The sequence below is a fragment of the Triticum urartu genome, chromosome 7A (assembly GCF_056163025.1).
Source record: "Triticum urartu cultivar PI428250 chromosome 7A, HENAU_Tu73, whole genome shotgun sequence".
In the NCBI taxonomy this organism is placed as follows: Eukaryota; Viridiplantae; Streptophyta; class Magnoliopsida; order Poales; family Poaceae; genus Triticum; species Triticum urartu.
In genome coordinates, this window is record NC_141879.1 from 554,720,275 (window position 1) to 554,747,216 (window position 26,942).

At 47.3% G+C, this 26,942-nt stretch overlaps 1 protein-coding gene across 1 annotated transcript; it reads right to left on the reverse strand.

Moving 5' to 3' along the window:
• Nucleotides 1–25,461, reverse strand: LOC147960415 (uncharacterized). The gene is made up of 2 exons (XM_087533339.1): nucleotides 24,957–25,461; nucleotides 1–119 (listed from the first exon to the last, which is right to left on the reverse strand). Exons 1-2 carry the CDS (start codon nucleotides 25,459–25,461, stop codon nucleotides 1–3), a joined length of 624 nt encoding a protein of 207 aa, XP_087389465.1.
• Between the last annotated feature and the right edge of the window lie 1,481 nt (nucleotides 25,462–26,942).

Genomic DNA, 26,942 nt, shown 5'->3' on the forward strand with positions numbered 1-26,942 from the left:
CTACTCTTCTGGAGAACCGTCGCCACCAACGCCCGGCTCATCAACCACCTCAAGCCCGGTGGCGGCAAGCACCTCGCCGTCAAAAACTTCCCCTTCGGCGAGCGCCCGGCTTGACGCCCCTGGGAGGTGGACGAAGAGATCGTTGCCCACCTTCAGATACCTACCGGGGCCCGAGGTTGAGGAGGAGGGAGGCTGGTCACCCACCACCTCTTCCTCGGCAAAGGCCTTGCCGGCCCCACCGGCAGGTCCACCGCTGGTGCCCTTGGTAGAAGCCTCGCCGGTCGCCTTGGCGGCCCCCGCCGCGGTGTCCTCGGCAGCATCCTTGGCGGCCTCCTCAGCAATGTTCCCAGCAACGGTATCCACGTCCTCCATACCTGTTGAAGGAGGGCCTGAGCAGCAACGGGAGCAATGAAGCCAAGAAAAGAATAAGGGAAAAACAGAGACGAAGGACAGGCGACTCACCAGTGCCAGGCTGTGAAGCAGAAGTCCCCTCTCCGCCAGCATTTGGCGCCGTGGCAGAGCCACCAGCGCCCAAGTTCCCCTCTTCCTCCATGGGTGTGGGCTCCGTGCCTGATGCCCTTGCCGGGGATGCCCCTCGCGGCGGCGTAGTCGATGCGGGTGGTGTGTTAGGAGTAGCCCTCTGTGGCTCCTCCTGCTGCCGCTCCCCTCCTGCAAACCCGGCAAGGTCAGCGTCATGGCATTGAGCACCTACCACATGTCGAGTAAGAAGAGGGTGACGAACTTACGCTGGGGGCTGCGCCGGGGGCTGTTGTCCGGGCTGCTGTCTGGGCTGCTCAGCACTAGCAGTGGTGTCTTTGAAGCCCCAGCCGGGGGCTGGCTGCTCGCCGAGGTCCTCGCCCTCTTCGCCCTCTGGGCCAACGTCTCTGTCTCCCTACGGAAGCAAAAATGGATCAAGACAAGCGACCCAATTCAAGGAAATGGAAATGACAGTAAGGAACGGAGAACTTACTCGTCATCCGTCTCCTCCTCTTCCACCAGTTTCCTTTTCCTCTCCGGGCTGAGAGGCCCGAGATCAAAAGGGAGCTCCGCATCATCATCCGAGTCAACGCCTGCCGGAGGAGGCGAAGGAGGCGGCGGGGTTTGTGCGTGCCCGGATGAGGAAGGGGCTGTTGTCTTCTTCTTCTCAGCGGCCTTCATCAGCCTCTTGGCTGCCGTGGCCCTCGTGTGGCGCCCAGACCCCTCCAGGGTCAATTGAGGCCGCGCAGCCCTGCCGGGCCGAGCCGGCTCACCGGAGCCAGCCCTCCGCGGGATTCGCCCTCTTCCCTTGGTTGGCGTCGAGCTCGCCACCGTGTCCTCCTCCTCCCCCGACGACTCGTCAGCCGCGTCTTCGACGAGCGGAGATCCAGTGTTGGCGCTGCTGACCTCCCCGGAGGCCGCCGCCCACCGGGAGAGCTCCTCTTCCTCCGCCGCCATTGCGGCCATGTCCTCCACGCCCCTGGCGCTGCCGACCTCCATGGCAAGCTGTGCCTCCCTCGCCCTAGTGGCGATGTAATCCAGCTCTGCCTGGGTGGTTCCATGATAAGCCACCGCTCGGCGTCGGCATTGACGTACGCCTCGATCAGGGTGTCGAAGAATTGCTGCACATCCTCGACCTTCGGCTCCTTCCAGCTCAGGACAGGGCCGTGCGCATTACAGTCCGGCATCATGGCGATGATCTCGGACCGACGCGAATTGTTGCACAACGGGACCACCCCCGCTGGCAGCTTGAAAAATGGCCCCTTGAGGGCCTTGCCAACCTTTGCGGCAGCCCTCACGGCCTTGCCAGTCCGCTCGACCTCGCCATCGTGACACACATCAAGCTGGAAAAGCCGCTGGCAGAAGTGGGCATGCGCCAGCACTGTGAAGTTGTGATCGAGGCCGGGGCGGAGTCGCATAATGTCAGCCGGGTTCGTGAAGAGCCAAGCTGGCCTCCCCTTGCTGTGCAACGGGGCGATCCGGCGGCGGATGAAGTCCGCCCCGATCATCTCAAGGGTGAGTCCTGCCTGGGTGAGCCGGAGAATTTTGGTGGTGGCGACGGCGAGCCTCCCATCGGCGGCGTCGACATCGCTTCAATCGCTGCCGCGGACCAGCGGCGCTCGGCGGACCTTATAGAATTCCGGCGGGTTTTCATCTTCAATCCAGCACCACCGGCCACGCCATTCCTCCCACCTCTCCTTCACGGCACCATCCGGGTACACCCCCTTGGATCTTGGGATCCAGGTGACGCAACTGGAGACGGCTCCTCCCGGCTGGATTCGAGGGAAGAAGTAATGGCAGAAGAGCGCCGTGTTGGGCTGCACCCCGGCAAAGCCTTCACAAAGTTGTGCGAAGAAAGCCATGCACGCCACCGCATTCGGAGTAAAATCCAAGAGGCAAAAGCCGAAGGTGCGCATAACGTCGCAGAAGAAATCGGAGAAAGGAGGGCATAACTCGCAAGAAAAGTAATCAACGAAGAAGGGGTACCGATTTGAGGCAGGATCATCGCAAGCGGCAGGAATGATGCGCGTCGCCGGGTGTCCCGAACCCTCTCCCCCCGTCTTCACTCCCCATAGGGGCTTGAAGGAGGCCCGGAGCTCTTGAACATCAACCATCGAGGGGAAGAAGAAGGCGGACTTCGTCCGGTCCCCCGACAGCGTGCTCTCCATGATATAGCGAGTCTCATATATTGTGCTTCAAAGTAGCACCATGTTCTTCATATAGAGAGTCGCATATGTTGTCACTTTCATATACTAGTGGGAATTTTTAATTATAGAACTTGGCTTGTATATTCCAATAATGGGATTCCTCAAATTGCCCTAGGTCTTCGTGAGCAAGTAAGTTGGATGCACACCCACTTAGTTTCTTGTTAAGCTTTCATACATTTATAGCTCTAGTGCATCCGTTGCATGCCAATCCCTACTCACTCACATTGATATCTATTGATGGGCATCTCCATAGCCCGTTAATACACCTAGTTGATGTGAGACCATCTTCCCCTTTTTGTCTTCTCCACAACCACCATTCTATTCCACCTATAGTGCTATATCCATGGCTCACGCTCATGTATTGCGTGAAGATTGAAAAAGTTTTGAAAAAGTTAGAGTATGAAACAATTGCTTGGCTTGTCATCGGGGTTGTGCATGATTTAAATACTTTGTGTGGTGAAGATGGATCATAGCCAGACTATATGATTTTGTAGGGATAACTTTCTTTGGCCATGTTATTTTGAGAAGACATAATTGCTTTGTTAGTATGCTTGAAGTATTATTATTTTTATGTCAATATAAACTTTTGTCTTGAATCTTTCTAATCTGAATATTCATACCACAATTAAGAAGATTTGCATTGAAATTATGCCAAGTAGCACTCCGCATCAAAAATTCTCTTTTTATCATTTACCTACTCGAGGACGAGCAGGAATTAAGCTTGGGGATGCCTGATACGTCTCCAACGTATCTATAATTTTTGATTGCTCCACGCTATATTATCTACTGTTTTGGACTATATTGGGCTTTATTTTCCACTTTTATATTATTTTTGGGACTAACCTATTAACCGGAGGCCCAGCCCAGAATTGCTGTTTTTTTGCCTATTTCAGTGTTTCGAAGAAACGGAATATCAAACGGAGTCCAAACGGAATAAAATCTTTGGGAACGTGATTTTCTCACCGAACGTGATCCAGGAGACTTGGACCCTGCTCCAAGGAACAAAAGAGGCGGTCACGAGGGTGGGGGGAGCGCCCCCCTAGGGGCGCCCCCTGCCTCGTGGGCCCCTTGTTGCTCCTACGGCGTACTTGTTCCTCCGATATATACACACGTACCCCCAAACAATCAGAAGAGGAGCCAAAAACCTAATTCCACCATCGCAACTTTCTGTATCCACGAGATCCCATCTTGGGGCCTGTTCCGGAGCTCCGCCGGAAGAGGGCCGTCATCACGGAGGGCTTCTACATCATCATGGCCTCTCTGATGAAGTGTGAGTAGTTTACCTCAGACCTTCGGGTCCATAGTTAGTAGCTACATGGCTTCTTCTCTCTCTTTGAATCTCAATATGAAGTTCTCCCCCTCTCTTGTGGAGATCTATTCGATGTAATCTTCTTTTTGCGGTGTGTTTGTTGAGACCGATGAATTGTGGGTTTATGATCAAGTCTATCTATGAATAATATTTGAATCTTCTCTGAATTCTTTTATGTATGATTGGTTATCTTTGCAAGTCTCTTCGAATTATCCGTTTGGTTTGGCCAACTGGATTGGTAGTTCTTTCCATGGGAGAAGTGCTTAGCTTTGGGTTCGATCTTGCGGTGTCCTTACCCAGTGACAGAAGGGGCAGCAAGGCACGTATTGTATCGCTGCCATCGAGGATAATAAGATGGGGTTTATTTCATATTGCATGAATTTATCTCTCTACATCATGTCATCTTGCTTAAGGCGTTATTCTGTTTTTAACTTAATACTCTAGATGCATGCTGGATAGCGGTCGATGAGTGGAGTAATAGTAGTAGATGCAGAATCGTTTCGATCTACTTGTCACAAACGTGATGCCTATATACATGATCATGCCTAGATATTCTCATAACTATGCTCAATTCTGTCAATTGCTCAACAGTAATTTGTTCACCCACCGTAGAATACTTATGCTCTTGAGAGAAGCCACTAGTGAAACCTATGGCCCCCGGGTCTATTCTCATCATATCAATCTCCATCACTTTAATCTTGCTTTGCTTTTTTTACTTTGCCTTTACTTTTTACTTTGCATCTTTATACCAAAAATACCAAAAATATTATATCTATCAGATCTCACTCTCAGAAGTGACTGTGAAGGGCTTGACGACCCCTAATCGTGTTGGTTGCGAGTAGCTATCGCTTTGTGCAGGTACGAGGGACTTGAGCGTGGGCTCCTATTGGATTGATACCTTGGTTCTCAAAAACCGAGGGAAATACTTATGCTACTCTGCTGCATCATCCCTTCCTCTTCGGGGAAAACCAACGCAAGCTCAAGACGTAGCAAGAAGGATTTCTGGCGCCGTTGCCGGGGAGTCTACGCAAAAGGTCAACATACCAAGTACCCATCACAATCCCTATCTCTTGCATTACATTATTTGCCATTTGCCTCTCATTTTCCTCTCCCGCCAATTCACCCTTGCCGTTTTATTCACCCTCTCTCTCCCTATCCTCCCTCTCTATTTGCCTCTTTTTGCCCGTTTTCTTTTTGTTTGCTCGTGTGTTAGATTGCTTGCTTGTCGTGATGGCTCAAGATACTACTAAATTATGTGACCTCACCAATACCAATAATAATTATTTCCTTAGCACTCCGATTGCTCCTCTTATCGATGCTGAATCTTGTGAAATTAATACTGCTTTGTTGAATCTTGTTATGAAAGATCAAGTCACCGGCCTTCCTAGTGAGGATGCTGCTACTCATCTGAATAGCTTCGTTGATTTATGTGATATGCAAAAGAAAAAAGATGTCAATAATGATGTCGTTAAATTGAAGCTATTTCCTTTTTTGCTTAGAGATCGTGCTAAAGCTTGGTTTTCGTCTTTGCCTAAGAATAGTATTGATTCATGTAACAAGTGCAAAGATGCTTTTATCTCTAAGCATTTTCATCCCGCTAAGATCATCTCTCTTAGAAATGATATTATGAACTTTAAACAACTTGATCATGAACATGTTGCACAAGCTTGGGAGAGAATGAAATTAATGATACATAATTGCGCTACTCATGGTTTGAATTTGTGGATGGTTATACAAATTTTTTATGCCGGATTGAATTTTGCTTCTAGAAATCTTTTAGATTCGGCCGCGGGAGGCACTTTTATGGAAATCACTTTAGGAGATGCTACTAAACTCCTAGATAATATTATGGTTAATTATTCTCAATGGCATACTGAAAGATCTTCTAATAAAAAAGTGCATGCGATAGAAGAAATCAATGTGTTGAGTGGAAAGATGGATGAACTTATGAAATTATTTGCTACTAAGAGTGTTTCTTCTGATCCTAATGATATGACTTTGTCTACTTTGATTGAGAATAACAATGAACCTATGGATGTGAATTTTGTTGGTAGGAATAATTTTGGTAACAATGCTTATAGAGGGAATTCTAATCCTAGGCCATATCCTAGTAATCCTTCTAATAATTATGGTAATTCCTACAACAACTCTTATGGAAATTATAATAAGATCTCCATAGCCCATTAATACGCCTAGTTGATGTGAGACCATCTTCCCCTTTTTGTCTTCTCCACAACCACCATTCTATTCCACCTATAGTGCTATGTCCATGGCTCACGCTCATGTATTGCATGAAGATTGAAAAAGTTTTGAAAAAGTTAGAGTATGAAACAATTGCTTGGCTTGTCATCGGGGTTGTGCATGATTTAAATACTTTGTGTGGTGAAGATGGAGCATAGCCAGACTATATGATTTTGTAGGGATAACTTACTTTAGCCATGTTATTTTGAGAAGACATAATTGCTTTGTTAGTATGCTTGAAGTATTATTATTTTTATGTCAATATAAACTTTTGTCTTGAATCTTTCTAATCTGAATATTCATACCACAATTAAGAAGATTTACATTGAAATTATGCCAAGTAGCACTCCGCATCAAAAATTCTCTTTTTATCATTTACCTACTCGAGGACGAGCAGGAATTAATCTTAGGGATGCCTGATACATCTCCAACGTATCTATAATTTTTGATTGCTCCATGCTATATTATCTACTATTTTGGACTATATTGGGCTTTATTTTCCACTTTTATATTATTTTTGGGACTAACCTATTAACCGGAGGCCCAGCCCAGAATTGCCGTTTTTTGCCTATTTCAGTGTTTCGAAGAAACGGAATATCAAACGGAGTCCAAACGGAATAAAATCTTCGGGAACGTGATTTTCTCACCGAACATGATCCAGGAGACTTGGACCCTGCTCCAAGGAACAAAAGAGGTGGTCACGAGGGTGGGGGGCACCCACCTAGGGCACGCCCCCTACCTCGTGGGCCCCTCGTTGCTCCTCCGGCGTACTTCTTCCTCCTATATATACACACGTACCCCCAAACGATCAGAACAAGAGCCAAAAACCTAATTCCACCACCGCAACTTTCTGTATCCACGAGATCCCATCTTGGGGCCTGTCCCGGAGCTCCGTCGGAAGAGGGTCGTCATCACGGAGGGCTTCTACATCATCATGGCCTCTCCGATGAAGTGTTAGTAGTTTACCTCAGACCTTCGGGTCCATAGTTAGTAGCAAGATGGCTTCTTCTCTCTCTTTGAATCTCAATACAAAGTTCTCCCCCTCTCTTGTGGATATCTATTTGATGTAATCTTCTTTTTGCGGTGTGTTTGTTGAGACCGATGAATTGTGGGTTTATGATCAAGTCTATCTATGAATAATATTTGAATCTTCTCTGAATTTTTTTATGTATGGTTGGTTATCTTTGCAAGTCTCTTCGAATTATCCGTTTGGTTTGGCCAACTAGATTGGTAGTTCTTGCCATGGGAGAAGTGCTTAGCTTTGGGTTCGATCTTGCGGTGTCCTTACCCAGTGACAGAAGGGGCAGCAAGGCACGTATTGTATCCCTGCCATCGAGGATAACAAGATGGGGTTTATTTCATATTGCATGAATTTATCTCTCTACATCATGTCATCTTGCTTAAGGCGTTACTCTGTTTTTAACTTAATACTCTAGATGCATGCTGGATAGCGGTCGATGAGTGGAGTAATAGTAGTAGATGCAGAATCGTTTCGATCTACTTGTCACGGACGTGATGCCTATATACATGATCATGCCTAGATATTCTCATAACTATGCTCAATTCTGTCAATTGCTCAACAATAATTTGTTCACCCACCGTAGAATACTTATGCTCTCGATAGAAGCCACTAGTGAAACCAATGGCCCCCGGGTCTATTCTCATCATATCTCCATCACTTTAATCTTGCTTTGCTTTTTTACTTTCTTTACTTTTTACTTTGCATCTTTATACCAAAAATACCAAAAATATTATATCTATCAGATCTCACTCTCGTAAGTGACCGTGAAGGGCTTGACAACCCCTAATCGCGTTGTTTGCGAGTAGCTATCGCTTTGTGCAGGTACGAGGGACTTGAGCGTGGGCCCCTACTGGATTGATACCTTGGTTCTCAAAAACTGAGGGAAATACTTACGCTACTCTGTTGCATCATCCCTTCCTCTTCGGGGAAAACCAACGCAAGCTCAAGACGTAGCAATGGTATATATGATTACTATGATGTGGAATAAATAGAAGAATTTGTTGCTTTTATGGGTGCTTATGAAATTGAATCTTTGTTTAAAGAGTGTGAAAATTTTGATGATTCAGTTTATAGACCTAAAAATTTAGCTATCCTTAAATATTGCTATGAGAATTATAAATTCAACTCCGATATTGATGATTTTATGGAGAAAGTCTCCGTTGTCCAAGAAGAGACTAATATTTTGCAGGAGTCTATGGAAGAAGAAATTGATGAAACTGCGAGCTCATTGGATGAAAAAGATGATGAGGAGAGCGAAGAACTAAAGGAGGAAGAGCGGATTAGCTACCCGGCCCACGTTCTGATGAGAGTAACTCTTCAACTCATACATTGTTTAATTTCCCTTCGTGCTTACCGAAGGATGAATGCTATGATGATTGTTATGATCCCATTGATTCTCTTGAAATATCACCTTTTGATGATGCTTTCTATGCTTGTGGCCAAGATGCCAATATGAATTATGCTTATGGAGATGAACTTGCTATAGTTCCTTATGTTAAACATGAAATTGTTGCTATTGCACCCACACATGATAGTCCTATTATCTTTTTGAATTCTCCCAACTACACTATATCGGAGAAGTTTACCCTCATTAAGGATTATATTGATGGGTTGCGTTTTACTATTACACATGATGATTTTGATAGATATAATATGCATGTGCTTGCTGCTCCTACTTGCAATTATTATGAGAGAGGAACTATATCTCCACCTCTCTATGTTTCCCACACGAAAAAATTGCAAGAAATTGTTTATACTATGCATTGGCCTTTACTATGTGTGCATGAATTGTTCTTTTATGACATGCCGATGCATAGGAAGAGAGTTAGACTTCTTCATTGCTTGATATATGTTACTTTGTGCTCACTACTAAATTACAAATCATTGTTGATTCAAATTGGCTTTGATATACCTTGGGATCCGGGTGGATCCATTACTTGAGCACTATATGCCTAGCTTAATGGCTTAAAGAATGCGCTGCCAGGGAGACAACTTGGAAGTTATAGAGAGTCATTTATTTCTGTTGTGTGCTTTTATAAAGTTTAAAAATAAAAATAATGTGCCAAGGTTTTCCTTTAGGATGTTTACAATGCTTGTTGGTTTGTACGGTGCAGGACAGAAACTTTGGCTGTAGTGCGCGATTTTACATTTTCTTACTAGAACGTCAAACGGTTCTGAAACTTTTTGCACTGTCTTTCTATACAATTTTTTTTATTTTTACTAATTTAGGTATAATTTTTTGAGTACTAGAGGTATGGTGAATGTTCAAATTATTACAGACTGTTCTGTTTTAGACAGATTCTGTTTTTGATGCATAATTTGCTTGTTTTGATGAAACTATCAAATTATATCAGTGGATTAAGCCATGGAAAAGTTATATTACAGTAGCTACAAAGCAAAAACAAAATATGAATTGGTTTGCAATAGTACTTAGAGTAGTGATTTGCTTTATTATACTAACGGATCTTACCGAGTTTTCTGTTGAAGTTTTGTGTGGATGAAGTGTTCGATGATCGAGAAGGTCTCGATATGAGAAGAAGGAAGAGAGGTAAGAGCTCAAGCTTGGGGATGACCTAGTCACCCCAAGTAAATATTCAAAGAGACTCAAGCGTCTAAGCTTGGGGATGCCCCGGAAGGCATCCCCTCTTTCTTCAACAAGTATTGGTATGTTTTCGGATTCGTTTCATTCATGCGATATGTGCAATCTTGGAGTGTCTTTTGCATTTAGTTTTCATTTTTCTTTTCTGCACCATGCTGGTATGAGATAGTCCTTGGTTGATTTATAGAATGCTCTATGCACTTCACTTATATCTTTTGAGTATGGCTTTATAGAATGCTTCATGTGCTTCACTTATATCATATGAAGTTTGGATTGCCTGTTTCTCTTTGCATAGAAAACCGCCATTTGTAGAATACTCTTTTGCTTCACTTATATTTGTTAGAGCGTGGGCATACCTTTCGTAGAAATAATTAAACTCTCTTGCTTCACTTATATCTATTTAGAGAGATGACAGGAACTCGTCATTCACATGGTTAGTCATAAAATCCTACATAAAACTTGTAGATCACAGAATATGATATGTTTGATTCATTGCAATAGTTTTGCGATATAAAGATGGTGATATTAGAGTCATGCTAGTGGGTAGTTGTGGATTAGTAGAAATACTTGTGTTGAGGTTTGTGATTCCCGTAGCATGCACGTATGGTGAACCGTTATGTGATGAAGTCGGAGCATGATTTATTTATTGATTGTCTTCCTTATGAGTGGCGGTCGGGGACGAGCGATGGTCTTTTCCTACCAATCTATCCCCCTAGGAGCATGCGTGTAGTACTTTGTTTCGATGACTAATAGATTTTTGCAATAAGTATGTGAGTTCTTTATGACTAATGTTGAGTCCATGGATTATACGCACTCTCACCCTTCCACCATTGCTAGCCTCTCTAGTATCGCGCAAATTTCGCCGGTACCTTAAACCCACCATATACCTTCCTCAAAACAGCCACCATACCTACCTATCATGGCATTTCCATAGCCATTCCAGGATATATTGCCATGCAACTTCCATCATCATCATCATATACATGACTTGAGCATTTATTGTCATATTGCTTTGCATGATCGTAAGATAGCTAGCATGATGTTTTCATGGCTTGTCCATTTTTTTATGCATTGCTATGCTAGATCATTGCACATCCCAGTACACCGCCGGAGGCATTGATATAGAGTCATATTTTGTTCTAGTATCGAGTTGTAAGTAAATAAAAGTGTGATGATCATCATTATTAGAGCATTGCCCCAGTGAGGAAAGGATGATGGAGACTATGATTCCCCCACAAGTCGGGATGAGACTCCAGACTTTAAAAAAATAAATAAAATAGGCCAAAGAAGCCCATAAAAAATAGGCCAAAGAAGCCCACCAAAAAAAGAGAAAAAAAATAAAAAAATGAGAGAAAAGAGAGAAGGGAAAATGTTACTATCCTTTTAGCACACTTGTGCTTCAAAGTAGCACCATGTTCTTCATATAGAGAGTCTCTTGAGTTATCACTTTCATATACTAGTGAGAATTGTCATTACAGAACTTGGCTTGTATATTCCGATGATGGGCTTCCTCAAATGCCCGAGGTCTTCATGAGCAAGCAAGTTGGATCCACACCCACTTAGTTTCAGTTTAGCTTTCATACACTTATAGCTCTAGTGCATCCGTTGCATGGCAATCCCTACTCCTCACATTGACATCAATTGATGGGCATCTCCATAGCCCGTTGATTAGTCGCGTCGATGTGAGACTTTCTCCTCTTTTGTCTTCTCCACACAACCTCTACCATCATACTCTATTCCACCTATAGTGTTATATCCATGGCTCACGCTCATGTATTGCGTGAAAGTTGAAAAGGTTTGAGAACATCAAAAGTATGAAACAATTGCTTGGCTTGTCATCGGGGTTGTGCATGATTTGAATATTTTGTGTGGTGTAGATGGAGCATAGCCAGACCATATGATTTTGTAGGGATAACTTTCTTTGGCCATGTTATTTTGAAAAGACATGATTGCTTTATTAGTAGGCTTGAAGTATTATTGTTTTTATGTCAAATGATAGACTATTGCTTTGAATCACTCGTATCTTAATATTCATGCCATGATTAGATTATGTGATCAAGATTATGCTAGGTAGCATTCGACATCAAAAATTATCTTTTTTATCATTTACCTACTTGAGGACGAGCAGAAATTAAGCTTGGGGATGCTGATACGTCTCCGTTGTATCTATAATTTTTTATTGTTCCATGCCAATATTATACAACTTTCATATACGTTTGGCAACTTTTTATACTGTTTTTGGGGACTAACATATTGATCCAGTGCCCAGTGCCAGTTCCTATTTGTTGCATGTTTTATGTTTCACAGAAAACCCATATCAAATGGAATCCAAACGGGATAAAAATGGACGGAGAATATTTTTGGAACATTTGGAGAATATGGGAAGAAAATCAACGCGAGACGGTGCTCGAGGGAGGCACGAGGCAGGGGGGCGCGCCCCTGACCCTCGTGGGCCCCTCGTAAGGCGGTTAATGCCCTTCTTCGGCCGCAAGAAAGCTAATTTTCAGAAGAAAAAATCTCGGCGAAGGTTTCAGTCCAATCGGAGTTACGGATCTCCATATATATATATACGAAACGGTGAAAGGACAGCAAGCCAGAACGCCAAAACAGAGAGAGACAGAGAGAAATCCAATCTCAGAGGGGATCTCGCCCCTCCCACGCCATGGTGGCCAAGGACCAGAGGGGAAACCCTTCTCCCATCTAGGGAGGAGGTCAAGGAAGAAGAAGAAGAAGAAGAAGAAGAAGAAGAAGGGGCCCCCTATCCCCTTCTCTTCTGGTGGCGCCGGGACGCCGCCGGGGCCATCATCATCACCGCAATCTTCACCAACAGCTTCACCGCCATCATCACCAACTCTTCCCCCCTCTATGCAGTGGTGTAACCCCTCTTTTACTCACTGTAATCTCTACTTAAACATGGTGCTCAATGCTATATGTTATTTCCCAATGATGTATGGCTATCCTATGATGTTTTAGTAGATTCGTTTTGTCCTATGGGTTAATTGATGATCGTGATTGGTCTGAGTTGCATGTTTTATTATTGGTGCTGTCCTATGGTGCTCTCCGTGTCGTGCAAGCGTGAGGGATTCCCGCTGTAGGGTTTGCAATATGTTCATGATTTCCTTATGGTGGGTGGCGTGAGTGACAGAAGCATATACCCGAGTAAGTAGGTTGTCTGCGTATGGGATAGAGAGGACTTGATGCTTTAATGCTATGGTTGGGTTTACCTTAATGATCTTTAGTAGTTGCAGATGCTTGCTAGAGTTCCAATCGTAAGTGCATATGATCCAAGTAGAGAAAGTATGTTATCTTATGCCTCTCCCTCAAATAAAATTGCAATAATGATTACCGGTCTAGTTATCGATTGCCTAGGGACAAATAACTTTCTCGTAACAAAAAGCTCTTTACTAAAACGAACTTAGTTGTGTCTTTATCTAAACAGCCCCTAATTTTTATTTACGTGCTCTCTATTACCTTGCAAACCTATCCAACAACACCTACGAAGTACTACTAGTTTCATATTTGTTCTAGGTGAAGCGAACGTTAAGCGTGCGTAGAGTTGTATCAGTGGTCGATAGAACTTGAGGGAATATTTGTTCTACCTTTAGCTCCTCGTTGGGTTCGACACTCTTACTTATCGAAAGTTGTTGTGATCCCCTATACTTGTGGTTTATCACTGTGCGACAGACTTTGTAGGCTACATGAGTAATACAAAATATAATTCCCATTGGACAACACTTTCAGCAACAAGTACACACTTGAAGCCTAATTGATATATGGCTTCTGCACAACATCTCCATCATCATTATCAGTATATCCTACGCAGGTGAGTTAGGATGCACTTGATCCCTGAAAGGTATCTATCCTTCAAACCAGAGGAGTGCTTCAAACTAACAAGAAAACATAACATCCAACAAAAGAGGGTCATGCTACAGCAGCAGGATACATGGCTCAGTCTAGATATTAGTACGAATCAAGTTGTGCATATTTGCTGTTGGCATGAACCACATTGCTGCATGTCGGGTTTGCAAAAGCCATCCATCGCATGGATGCTTGATGCCTTTCACACACTGAAGATTATCTAGCAACAAGCTGTGTCGACGAATCTCTGGATATGGTGATTCATAAAACCCATGGTATGATGTGTAAACACAGTTCCCCCTGGTGAATGGAAGTTGCATAGCACAGTAATCATCGCCGGTGATATGATCGATGATTGGTTGGATGATCGGATAATTGAGGCCGAGGAACACAGAGTGGTTGCCAAGGCTGTAAACCCGCCTCCAATTGAATATGCCTGGCCCAATGGAGTTGGGATCTTTCTTGAACACGAAGCAGCCATAGCCATCAATGTCACGAACGCCCCAAGCATTGTACTGCATGTGGTTTGATGAAATGGTTTGGTCAATTTGGTACATGCAAATGAGCATCAAATGACCATTGTCAGCTGAACGAGCGATAAACCACCACCCATCGGCTGGTATGATTCCAGGTCTTGGAATCATGAAGGCCAACGCATTTGCTTCTGCTGCAACAATTCAAATTGGAGACCAAAAGTACAAAAATAAACAATCATGTTCAGAGTATGTGTGGAATTAAGATTATTATAACAGTGACACATATCATAGACAGAAAATTGCAATGCCGTGGTCATAATCATACCCCAAGTTAAAAAATAAGCCAATGGCTTTCATATTCTAGCAATATATCATGGTTCAAACATCATGTAACAATGAGAGGAAAACAGATATGATAGGGCCTACTCATATTCTACCATAGCACTTACTACAGTTATCATATCAACTCTAAGCAATAACATGCATTGTTATAAAAATCCTGGAAATGAGAGTAACATATAGCAATCATGAGGTTATACTCATAGTATCTATTATAACAATCATTAGATGCTAATTATTCTCATATCAACTCTAACAATAACATGTGTGGTCATAAAAATCTAGGAAATGAGAGGAACATATAGCAATGATGTGGTTATAGACATACTATATACTCTAAATTTGTAACAATGAATAGGCAGTCGTATTCATAAGGTAAAGATGAGATGAGATAGAACAGTTACACGACGATAGATTCCACCAGTATAGGCAGCCAATCTGTGCGTCGACCGCGTAATCGATGCCATCGTGCAATATAGCATCAGACAGAAATGTTGGCTAAAGAGGATTGACGACGAGCCATAACCATGTATGGCGACCGGATTCCAGATAGACTAATCCCATGTTGAACACGGCAATGAGCTTGTAACCAATGTAGTCTTCTGATGGTGTGGGCACTTCGCAGATTACAACCTTCAGCAAACAGAGGTCGAGCCAAAAGCTCGACGCGTCTCGTGCGTAGAAGGCAGGAGTGTTCGGCGGGCCGCGAGGTCCGATGGCGGTGGTATCATGAAAGGGTGATCTCTCGCTGGGTGTAGATATCCACGAGACGCTATAGACTATCGGATTGGTGGATGAGGATGATCTAGTTGACCTTCATGCCCGCCCAGTAGTGGCCGCGCATGAAGGATAGGTGGACGGGTAGTGGTAGCATGTCGAGGGGCCCCACGACAACCTCCATAGGATCATCAAGTCGGTGTGTGGGCCACCTACGAGGATTAGGCATCAGCAAGCAGGGTGTCTTGAAAAGAGCCGGCCGGTTGTAGATGAGTAGACGGTACAAAGACACCGAGCATGCGGCCAGACGGATGGTGCTGAGCAGGTCCATATGGTTACGGATCTGCTCCAAGAGAACATAGGGGGGGATTCCAATTGCGGCTCTGCGTGTTAGTCGGTTTTGCCATAGTTTTTTTAGGGTGCTAAGTGACTGGGGTTTTCGGTGCCTGCAAGCCAGCGGGGAAGTGGATTCGGGCGGGCGAGCGCATAAGATGGCGTGTGTGGCCGAGCAATGAGCGGGGGGATATGGTACACGCGAGCTACCAAGAAAGATGGTGCGGGCGGGCGAGCAGTGAGCGGGGGGAATGGTGTGTAGCCGATGATGGAGAAGAGAGGTGGAAGAAGAAGAGAGGAGGAAGAAGAGTGAAAGACGGGGAAGAAAGTGCATTAAATCTCAATTCTACTAGTACTACTACCAGGATATACCATCCTTTGGAGTGTAAATAGTTAGGCCGATGACATGTGGGTCTACCTCAAGAGGGCCCATATGTCAGTTAATGGAGGAGAGAGGTGCGTAGTCGTATTTGCGGAAGCGTGCTCCACTGGCAAACATGATGGAAGTACTGGGTAAGGCTGATTTAGTAACACCAACACGTTGGTTCAGCTTATTAATTAAGTGTCCCATCTGCTGCAGCGGGTATTGTTACTTCACTGTAAGACTAGCTGAATAGTTCTCTCTGACCGAGATGGGGAATAATGGATCGCGAAGACTTCCTATCTAAAGTATCCCTATGCCTGTACGCTTAGGCCCCTCCCAACTCTCCGCCTTGTACAGGTGCTAAGGTTGCCATGTAGGCAAAAAGCCTGATGTGGCAAGGTAATTAAGAGGAGAGAGATAAGTGTGGTGACCCTACTATGCACGAGAACCTAGACAAAAGACTTAAATGGAAGAATCACAACAATGCATGAAGAACTTTAGTTACAAAATCATTAAATAAAGGATGCTTAGCACCAACAAGTTAAGCACCTATGCATTGGGAGCTTTAGTTGCTAAAGTTTTTAATGTGCTTAGCTCCCCATGTAATCACCGATGCATTGGAAGTTGTCGTCCTAGTAGGAGTATTACAACTATAGCGAACGATTCTACTGTATGATATCGCCACGTCAGCTATATCCAAAGCCGTGCCACCTTTTTTTTCAAAGAGCGTGTTGGAGCATGTGCAACAACCACACAAGTTTCACATACACATAACACATTTACTAGTAATAAATTCTAAAGGACAAATGCCAGTGTGCTGATGTCTACTACACAACCTTCTTCTTGTAGACGTTGTTGGGCCTCCAAGTGCAGAGGTTTGTAGGATAGTAGCAAATTTCCCTCAAGTGGATGACCTAAGGTTTATCAATCCGTGGGAGGCATAGGATGAAGATGGTCTCTCTCAAACAACCCTGCAACCAAATAACAAAGAGTCTCTTGTGTTCCCAACCAGGGCCGGTCCTGAGATTTTGGGGGCCCGGGGCGAAAGTAAAAGTCGGGGCCCTTAATATAGACATCTTAACAATAACATTGAATATAGGTACATGCATTATCAAGCACTTAAATGCATCCAGTACTAGTATGCATATCAAATACTTTATAAATACTACCTTTAATAATAGTACTAACATTCCTGATGCAAAATCACTTATGATGGGGTCATTGTCAATATCATCCAATAGTTTCTTCTCGATTCCATAATGTTGCCAAACCATATAACCACTCTTGGGTCATCGGTGACCTCAGATAGTTCCTCAATAATTTCAACTTCAAAAAGCTTCTTCCGGCCTATACGATAGTCACAGGTATAGTAAATAAGATGCAATAAGCAATGGAGATATCAGGATAACAACCAACTTCTCTTACATGCTCGAAATCTCCATAGCATATATTACGGTCATCTGGCAAAGTGAATCCCGCAATTTTCAATTCAGAAATAAGATCATATACTCAACATCACATGAACTCTGAAGAGAGAAAGTTTTTGCAAATTTTGTGCACCACTCTTCAAGTTCATTATCATCAATGACTTCATAGATTCCGAGCTAAAAAAATACAAATATATCTTTAAACACCATAGGTTCTTTAAATCTACCCTTCAAAAAAGTGATCTCTACCAACCAAAACAAAAAAAATCTTGGACAGCCTTCTCAAATTCTAGAATTTATTCTCGACAATCACTTTCCTCAAATTGTTTCTTCCTTGTAACATGACATCTTACCGGAAACAATGGACCTACACTCATTTCATTTGTAATAACTTTCGCAATTATCAAACTAGTAGAAAAACCCTCATCTCTATATATACATCTTAAAATATTGTGTTATACCTTGTATTTTCTTTCTTTTTCCTTTTATCGCTAGCAGATGCATATTTTCTTCCGGATGACACAATGCTGAACAAAAATCATTAATTGTTGAACAGTGCCACTAGGCCGGCTATGCATCTACAAAACCGCAATAAGAATACATGTTATATACTCCCTCCGTTCAAAATTACTCAGTCGCAAAAATGATATATCTAGAACTAAAATACATTTATTTCTGCGATGAGTAATTCGAAACGGAGGGAGTACCTCGGATGGCCGAATCACCGATTGACGGAAACCGGAGCCGGATTACGACGGGGCCCCGGCGAATTGAAATCGGTGGCGATGGACTGATGATCTAAATTAGGATTAGGAGAAAAGGAGAAAGAAGAGTCGAGCACGCAGTCGCGAATAATCGAAGCCTCGGCGGCCGCTAGAAATCGCTGCGTCAATGCAAGATGAAATATGAAGGGATCAATCGCTCCTATTTTTACCTGAAAAAAAGGAAAGAAACGATTGCTGCCGTTGTGCCTCGATGGCCTGATGCTTGCGTGCTGCATGCTGCGTGAGGCCCAGCAGGCCAGCCCGATAGGGCTTTTTTTTCTTCTGCCTCGCTGGACATATAGCCTATGTACGCATACCTGGGGAGGGCCCCCTGAACTTTGGGGGACCGGGGCGGCCGCCCCCCTGCCCCTCCCCAGGGCCGGCCCTGTTCCCCACACACCCAATACAATGGTAAATTGTATAGGTGCACTAGTTCGGCGAAGAGATGGTGATACAAGTGCAATATGGGTAGTAGATATAGGTTTTTGTAATCTGAAAATATAAAAACAGCAAGGTAGAAAGTGGTAAAAGTGAGCGTAAATGGTAGTGCAATGCTAGGAAACAAGGCCTAGGGTTCATACTTTCACTAGTGCAAGTTCTCTCAACAATAATAACATAATTGGATCCTATAAATATCCCTCAACATGCAACAAAGAGTCACTCCAAAGTCACTAATAGCGGAGAACAAACAAAGAGATTATGGTAGGGTACGAAACCACCTCAAAGTTATCCTTTCTGATCGATCTATTCAAGAGTCCGTAGTAAAATAACACAAAGTTATTCTTTCCGTTCGATCTATCATAGAGTTCATACTAGAATAACACCTTAAGACACAAATCAACCAAAACCCTAATGTCACCTAGATACTCCAATGTCACCTCAAGTATCCGTGGGTATGATTATACGATATGCATCACACAATCTCATATTCATCTATTCAACCAACACAAAGAACTTCAAAGAGTGCCCCAAAGTTTCTACCAGAGAGTCAAGACGAAAATGTGTGCCAACCCCTATGCATAAGTTCACGAGGTCACGGAACTCGCAAGTTGATCACCAAAACATACATCAAGTGGATCATGTGATATCCCATTGTCACCACAGATAAGCACATGCAAGACATACATCAAGTGTTCTCAAATCCTTAAAGACTCAATCCGATAAGATAACTTCAAAGGGAAAACTCAATTCATCACAAGGAGAAAGAGGGGGAGAACCATCATAAGATCCAACTATAATAGCAAAGCTCGCGATACATCAAGGTCGTACCGAACCAAGAACACAAGAGAGAGAGAGATCAAACACATAGCTACTGGTACATACCCTCAGCCCCGAGGGTGAACTACTCCCTCCTCTTCATGGAGAGCGCCGAGATGATGAAGATGGCCACCGGAGAGGGATTCCCCGCTCCGATAGGGTGCCGGAACGGGTCTAGATTGGTTTTCGCTGGCTACAGAGGCTTGCGGTGGCGGAACTCCCGATCTAGGTTTCTTTCTGGAAGTTTGGATATATATAAGAGGTGTTGGAGTCGGGAACAAGTCAGGGGGGTCCCCGAGGTGGCCACGAGGTAGTGGGGCGCACCCAGGGGGTAGGGCACGCCCCCACCCTTATGGTGGCCTCGGGACTCTTCTGGCCCATCTCCGGTACTCCGTGGGCTTCTTCTGGTCCAAAAATGATCTCCGTGAAATTTCAGGTCAATTGGACTCCGTTTGGGTTTCCTTTTCCACGATACTCAAAAACAAGGAAAAAACAGAAACTGGCACTAGGTTCTAGGTTAATAGGTTAGTCCCAAAAATCATATAAAATACCATATAAATTCATATAAAACATCCTAGATGGATAATATAATAGCATGGAACAATAAAAAATTATAGATACGTTGGAGACGTATCAAGCATCCCCAAGCTTAATTCCTGCTCGTCCTCGAGTAGGTAAATGATAAAAACAGAATTTTTGATGTGGAATGCTACCTAACATATTTATCAATGTAATTCTCTTTATTGTGGAAAGAATATTCAGATCCAAAAGATTCAAGTCAAAAGTTTAACATTGACATAAAAATAATAATACTTCAAGCATACTAACAAATAAATCATGTCTTCTCAAAATAACATGGCCAAAGAAAGCTATCCCTACAAAATCATATAGTCTGGCTATGCTCTATCTTCATCACACAAAATATTTAAATCATGCACAACCTCAATGACAAGCCAAGCGATTGATCCATACTTTTGATGTTCTCAAACTTTTTCAATCTTCACGCAATACATGAGCGTGAGCCATGGATATAGCACTATAGGTGGAATAGAATGGTGGTTGTGGAGAAGACAAAAGGAGAAGATAGTCTCACATCAACTAGGCGTATCAACGGGCTATGGAGATGCCCATCAATAGATATCAATGTGAGTGAGTAGGGATGGCCATGCACGGATGCACTAGAGCTATAAGTGTATGAAATCTCAAAAAGAAACTAAGTGGGTGTGCATCCAACTCGCTTGCTCATGAAGACCTAGGCCATTTTGAGGAAGGCCATCATTGGAATATACAAGCCAAGTTCTATAATGAAAGATTCCCACTAGTATATGAAAGTGACAACATAGGAGACTCTCTATCATGAAGATCATGGTGCTACTTAGAAGCACAAGTGTGGTAAAAGGATAGTAGCATTGCCCCTTCTCTCTTTTTCTCTCATTTTTTGTTTATTTGGGCTTTCTTTTTTTATGGCCTCTTTTTTCTCTTTTTTTTCCGTCCGGAGTCTCATCCCGACTTGTGGGGGAATCATACTCTCCATCATGCTTTCCTCACATGGGACAATGCTCTAATAATGATGACCATTGTTGGATTTCGGGTTCCAGCAGACCCTTGAGGTTCGAACACTGGGGTGCGCGCAGAGATCTCTCCCCTACCGATCTTCGTCCGATCCTCTCGTGCGAACTAAGATGAAAACGATGAATCAACACAAGAGACATGAGGTTTATACTGGTTCGGGCCACCATTGTGGTGTAATACCCTACTCCAGTGTGTGGTGTGGTGGATTGCCTCTGGGCTGATGATGGACAGTACAAGGGAAGAACAGCCTCGCGAGGGGTGTTTTGAGCTGGTGCGGTGTGTTCTACTTGGTCTCTACTAGGTTTCTCATCCTTCCCTTCCCTTTGTGGAGGCTAGCTCTATTTATAGAGGCCCTGGGCCTCTCCCCGAATAATTGAGCGGGAAGGGCGCCAACAATTGGCCATTTTGAAGGGGAACATCTAGTACAAGTTATCTTGACCAAAGGTTGTCTTCGGCTGCCAAAAGCACTGGTGATGACGCCGTCTTGGGCTCCACGGTGACCTCCGTCCGGCCGTTCGGCTGGTCTTGGTCTCGTTGCATCGGAATGGTAACCTTTTCTTGATACCTTGGCCTGTGCTTGCCCCTTTGCACCAAAGGGGAAACAAGGACCCTGCGCAGGCAGGCGCCCGCCTGGCCTTGATCGTCATGGCTTGTGTCATGGGATCCTCGCGAGGTACCCTTGCATTGATCTCTCCGCCTCCTCGCGATCCTGCCTGATGAGGCCGCTCTTGAGGAAGCTTCATGTCGTCCGCCCCGCGAGGCTTGGCCCCTCGCGAGGGTCTTGAGCTTGGGCTGATGAAGATGGGCCGTGCTGGGCCCCCACCTGAGCCACGCCGCAGGCCGCAAGCAGGCAAGTCTGGGGACCCCCGTTCCCAGAACGCCGACAGTAGCCCTCGGGCCGAAGGTGCGTGCGGGCTTGGCTTAGCAAAGAAGCAAAGGGGCAAGCGCAAAGCGCCGCGGGCCCTAACAGCCTGCGGCCTTGGGCGCCACGTGGCGGTTGATTGGACATGGGCGTCTGCACTTCCCACGACGCCTCGGCAACTTCACGACTTGACAAGTCCCTGCATGCAGAGATATGGGTCATGATTACCTGAGGTCATGGTGCTCGGCGGTTGGCCTTCCCCGGCTATAAGTACGGGGCCGTGTGAGCTTCCTTAGTTCACCCCTTTGTGCTACTCCCTTCTTCTTCTTGGCCACTCGCTGTTCTCATTGCTCCGAAGAGATTCTTGGCCGCAGAGAAGGGAAAGGCCCGCCAGGCAGGGCCCGACTCCCCCCGGCCAGGCGTGGCCGGGGTCGTCCTCGCAAGCATCCCATGGTCCCCGCGGTGGCTTCCCGTGGCCACGGAGGCGGTTCCCTGCGCGGTGGTGAGTGCTCGGCTGCCGTGGGGAGGCATGTCGTGACCGCGCGACCCCCAGGCCGCGCTTTCGCTAGGTGGAGGTGCTGCCGGAGTTCGTCGTGTGGTCGGCGGACCCGATCAGCACCTAGCTCCAGCTCCCCCGCTTCTTCGTAGGTGAGCTGCCGGCCAGCGCCCGGTGCGGCTTCTGGCTCCAGGCGGATGGTTGCTGCAGCAGGGCCTTCTGGGCTTCGCTGGAGGTCTCCCCTTCCGGAAATGGGGCCCTGACTCGCGGCTGGCAAACGTTTGCCCCCGCGCGCGGCCTGGGTCAGCGGTGCACCCTGCACTTCAAGTTCGATGGCGACGTCACCCTCTACGTGAGGGTGTTTGGGGAAGATGGTCGTCGCGCTGGGTGCTGCCCCGAAGATGGTGACCGCGGCCGCCTGCCCAGCCCCAGCATCGACCAGGCTGAAGACAGTGCCAGGCGTGCCGGCGGCGGTGCTCGGGGCTCACTAAGTTTCGGCGACTCTCCCTCAGGCAGCAGCTCCTCCAGCGGTGGCCGTGACCAGCCCCCGCGCCGTCGCGCCTGCCTAGGTGAAGGCAGCGGGTCCACCCGCCGCCGCGCCCTGGTGAAGCGAGAGGAGGCGTCCGCCTGAACCCCAGGAGCATCTCGAGCTTTTGCTATAGGTTGGTGCTGGACAGGTTGTGTCCATTTTGTTTCCTTCCTTTCCTGCGTAAGAAGAAGGTAGTACAGGGCCCCATGGGGGCGTGTTAGAGCTGTTGCTGTCAAGTGTCGTGTTGCTTTTGCCATTTCTGCGCTATGTTTCCGTGCTGCGTGTCCATGTGCGGGAGTCATTTGAGCTTGGTGGAGCTTGACGCGGCCCTCGCCTCCGGAGGCTGAGGCCTTGCCGTGCGCTTCATGCCCTGCAAGGATTAGTTAGAGGGGTAACCTTTGGTCCCGGTAGCGGGGGCGATCAGCCGTCCTGCGTTTGTGCTGTGATGCCCGTGAGGCATGGACTGGGAGGGGTGCTCCCGCAGAGGACTCAGACAGGAAAGCTCCAGACGATCGGGGTAGAAGACGCTCACGAGGGCGCCCGCGAACATCCCTCGCGAGACTTGTGCGAGAGAAAACGAGGCGAGTGGATGAAAAAGACAGAGAGTCACAAGCCAGGAACGCCAACAACTCCAATAAGACTTCAGACAGGAATAAACACGCCAATTGCATAAAGCAAATGAAAAAGCCGCGTCCGACACCTATTCTAGTCTTCAACGTCTTCTCACCAGCGTGGAGCTAAGTGCTGCCATTGGGCGTGGGCGGGAGCCCCCGAGGCCCAAGGGCGGCACTCCGGAGACTCCGGGGCATGTACAGCCCCACTCATTATTACGTGAGAGTGTCACGGGCGGCGAGCTTCACAGGCGTTTGCCTTCTTCATAGGCACCGGGCCTTTCCCAAAACGTGATAGCTTCATAGGCATTGGCCTTCTTCACAGGCACCGGGCCTTTCCCAAAACGCGATAGCTTTCATTGGCCTTCTTCACAGGCACCTGGCCTTTCCCAAAACGCGATAGCTTCACAGGCATTGGCCTTCTTCACAGGCACCGGGCCTTTCCTAGGCGCTAGGCCTCGCTCAGGGGTAGAACCTCCGGAGATGTTGAATGTTCCATGCGTTCTGGATGGGTACTCCCTCCGGAGTCTCCAAGTGCGCGGAGCCAGGCCTGGAAACATGAACAACCTTGAACGGGCCCTCCCATATGGGAGAGAGCTTGTGCAGCCCCTCCCTGGAGAGAACCCGTCTGAGCACGAGATCCCCTACCTCAAGGGTCCTGGGCAGATGTTGCGGCAGTGGTATCGTCATAGAGCCTGTTGATGCCTTGTCGCTCGCAGTGCAGCTTCCCGACGGCGTTCCTCCCCCAGCACGAGATCCGTCCCCCACGTGGCATCCTGCCGAGCCTCGTCGAATGCCAGGACCTATGCGGAGCGACACCTGACCTCGTGAGGGAGAACAGCCTCTGCTCCGTAGACGAGGAAGAACGGGGTCTCGCCAGTCGGCTTGGTCGCTGTCGTGCGGATTGACCACAGCACGGACTGGAGCTCGTTGTACCAGCCCCTGCCACAGGCCTCCAGCTTCTTCTTGAAGGTCCTGGCCTTGAGGCTCCTCAGGACCTCGGCGTTGGCTCGTTCAGCCTGGCCATTGCTCCAGGGGTGTGCTACCGAAGCGTAGCATATCTGCGTTCCAAGGTTAGCACAATACGTTTTGAAGAGATTACTGGTGAATTGCGAACCGTTGTCAGTGATGATGCGGTTAGGCACCCCAAACCGGCTCACGAGGCCCTTGATGAACTTGACTACCGAGCCTGCCGGGATTGTGCGGACAGCTTCCACCTCGGCCCACTTGGTGAACTTGTCCACAGCGACGTAGAGGTAGCGATAGCCCCTGGCGCCCGAGGGAACGGGCCCAGAATGTCCAACCCCCACACTGAGAACAACCATGAGAGGGGTATGGTCTGCACACCCCCCGTAGGCTGATGGATCTGTTTAGCGTGAAACTGGCAGGCCTCTCAAGCCTTCACCAGCTCAACGGCGTTGTTGAGTGCTGTGGGCCAGTAGAACCCGCTGCGAAATGCCTTGCCAATGAGGGTTCGCGACGACAAGTGGTTCCCACAGTCTCCGCTGTGTATGTATGCCGGCAGTTCCTTTCCTTGCTCCCTGGAAATGCAACATAGGGACACGTCATTTGGCCGCTTCCTGTAGAGCTCGCCATCCTGGATGCAATAAGCCGTGGCCTGCCGTGCCACACGCTCCGCCTCCTCCTCGTTCTCCGGCAGAATCCCTTGCATCAAGTAGTCCTTGAGCTCTGGGATCCAACATCCTTCCTGAGGCTCCAACGCCAGGAGCAGGCGTGCCCCTGAGGCCGAGCCGCAGACCGAAGCTCCCGAGGCAGGCGGCTGAGGAGGCTCCTCCCTTGGTTGCGCCGTTCCTGATAGCGACGGCACCGCCGAGGGCTTGAAGAGCCGCTCCTCGAAGACGCCAGGTTCCTGCGGCAGCCGCCTAGACGCCCTCTTGGCAATGTCGTCGGTCTCCTGATTGGTGCCGCGAGGCACATGCTGTAGCTCCAGCCCCCAGAACTGTTTCTCTATCCTGCGGACTTCAGCGAGGTAAGCTTCCATGTGCTCGTCCTTTGGCTCGTATATCTTGTTGGAGAAGTTGACGAGGAGCTGTGAATCGCCCTTGATGGTGAGGCGCTTTACCCCTAAAGCGACCGTGGCTTTCAAGCCTGCTATCAGGCCTTCGTACTCTGCTATATTGTTAGAGACCTTCTCTCCGTGCTGGAAGCAGAGTTGCACGACGTAATAGATTTTGTCTTGAGTGGGGGATACGAGCACCACGCCAGCTCCCGCGCCATGTCGGGAGAATGCCCCATCGAAGTACATGACCCAGCCGTCCGGCGCTTCGCTTCCTGGGGAAAGTGACCGGTCTTCGCCTGCCTCGAGACCTGGTGCTTCTGCCCATTCTGCCACGAAATCCGCAAGTGCGGCTCCCTTGATTTCCCTGGTCGTACTGAATTCCAGCTGATATGCTTGTAGTTCGATGTTCCATTCAGCGACCCTTCCAGCTGAGTTGGGGCTCCTGGGTACCCTCTCCAAGGGGTATGCCGAGACGACCTTGATGGGGTGGCCTTAGAAGTAGTGCCGCAGCTTGCGTGAGGCCACCAATAGCGCGAGGAGGTGCTTTTGAGGCATGGGGTACCGCGCCCTCGCGTCCCGTAGCATTGTGCTGACGAAATACACGGGGTGCTCGATGAGGTTGAGGGTGCTGACGCAGCTTGCGTCCTCCAGGGGTCGAGGCATCTCCTGAGGCAACGGAGCCCCCAGCTCTTGATCGTTTAAAGGGGCCTCCCCTGCCCCGGGTGCGCCCTCCTGCTGCGGCTGCCCCTCTCTGGCTGTGTCGCGGTCCTCGCGAGGCCCTCCTGGCCTCGCTCTGCTTCAGCCTGGTCAGTCGATGTGGCCTTGGCCCGACGCTCCTCCCTGACCGCCACCAGAGCTGCGCTAGCGGAGTAGGGCGTGGCCGCAAGGTAGAGCACCAGGGGCTCCTGAGGGCGAGGGGCTACCATCACCGGTGGGCTGGTAAGGTACCTCTTGAGTTCTTGGAACGCCTTGTCGGCCTCTTCAGTCCATTCGAAGGGGCCTTTCTTCTTCATAAGCTTGAAGAAGGGCAGTGCTCACTCCCCTAGCTTGGATATGAAGCGCCCTAGCGCGGTTACACGCCCGGTGAGCTTCTGCATCTCCTTGAGGGTCTTCGGCAGGCTCATGTCCTCGACCGCCTTGACCTTCTCCGGGTTGGCCTCTATGCCTCTATGGGATAATAGGAAGCCCAGGAGCTTGCCCGAGGGGACTCCAAACACGCATTTCTCCGGGTTGAGCCGTAGATCCACTTCGTTGAGGCTCGCGAAGGTTTCCTCCAGGTTCTGTATCAGGGTTTTTGCCTCCCGAGAATTCACCACGATGTCGTCGACATAAGCCTCAATGTTCCTCCCGAGCTGCCAGCCTAAAGCGATGTGCATCAGCCGCTGAAAGGTTGCGCCTGCGTTGCGCAACCCAAATGGCATGCACGTATAGCAGTACACCCCACACAGGGTTAGGAAAGCAGT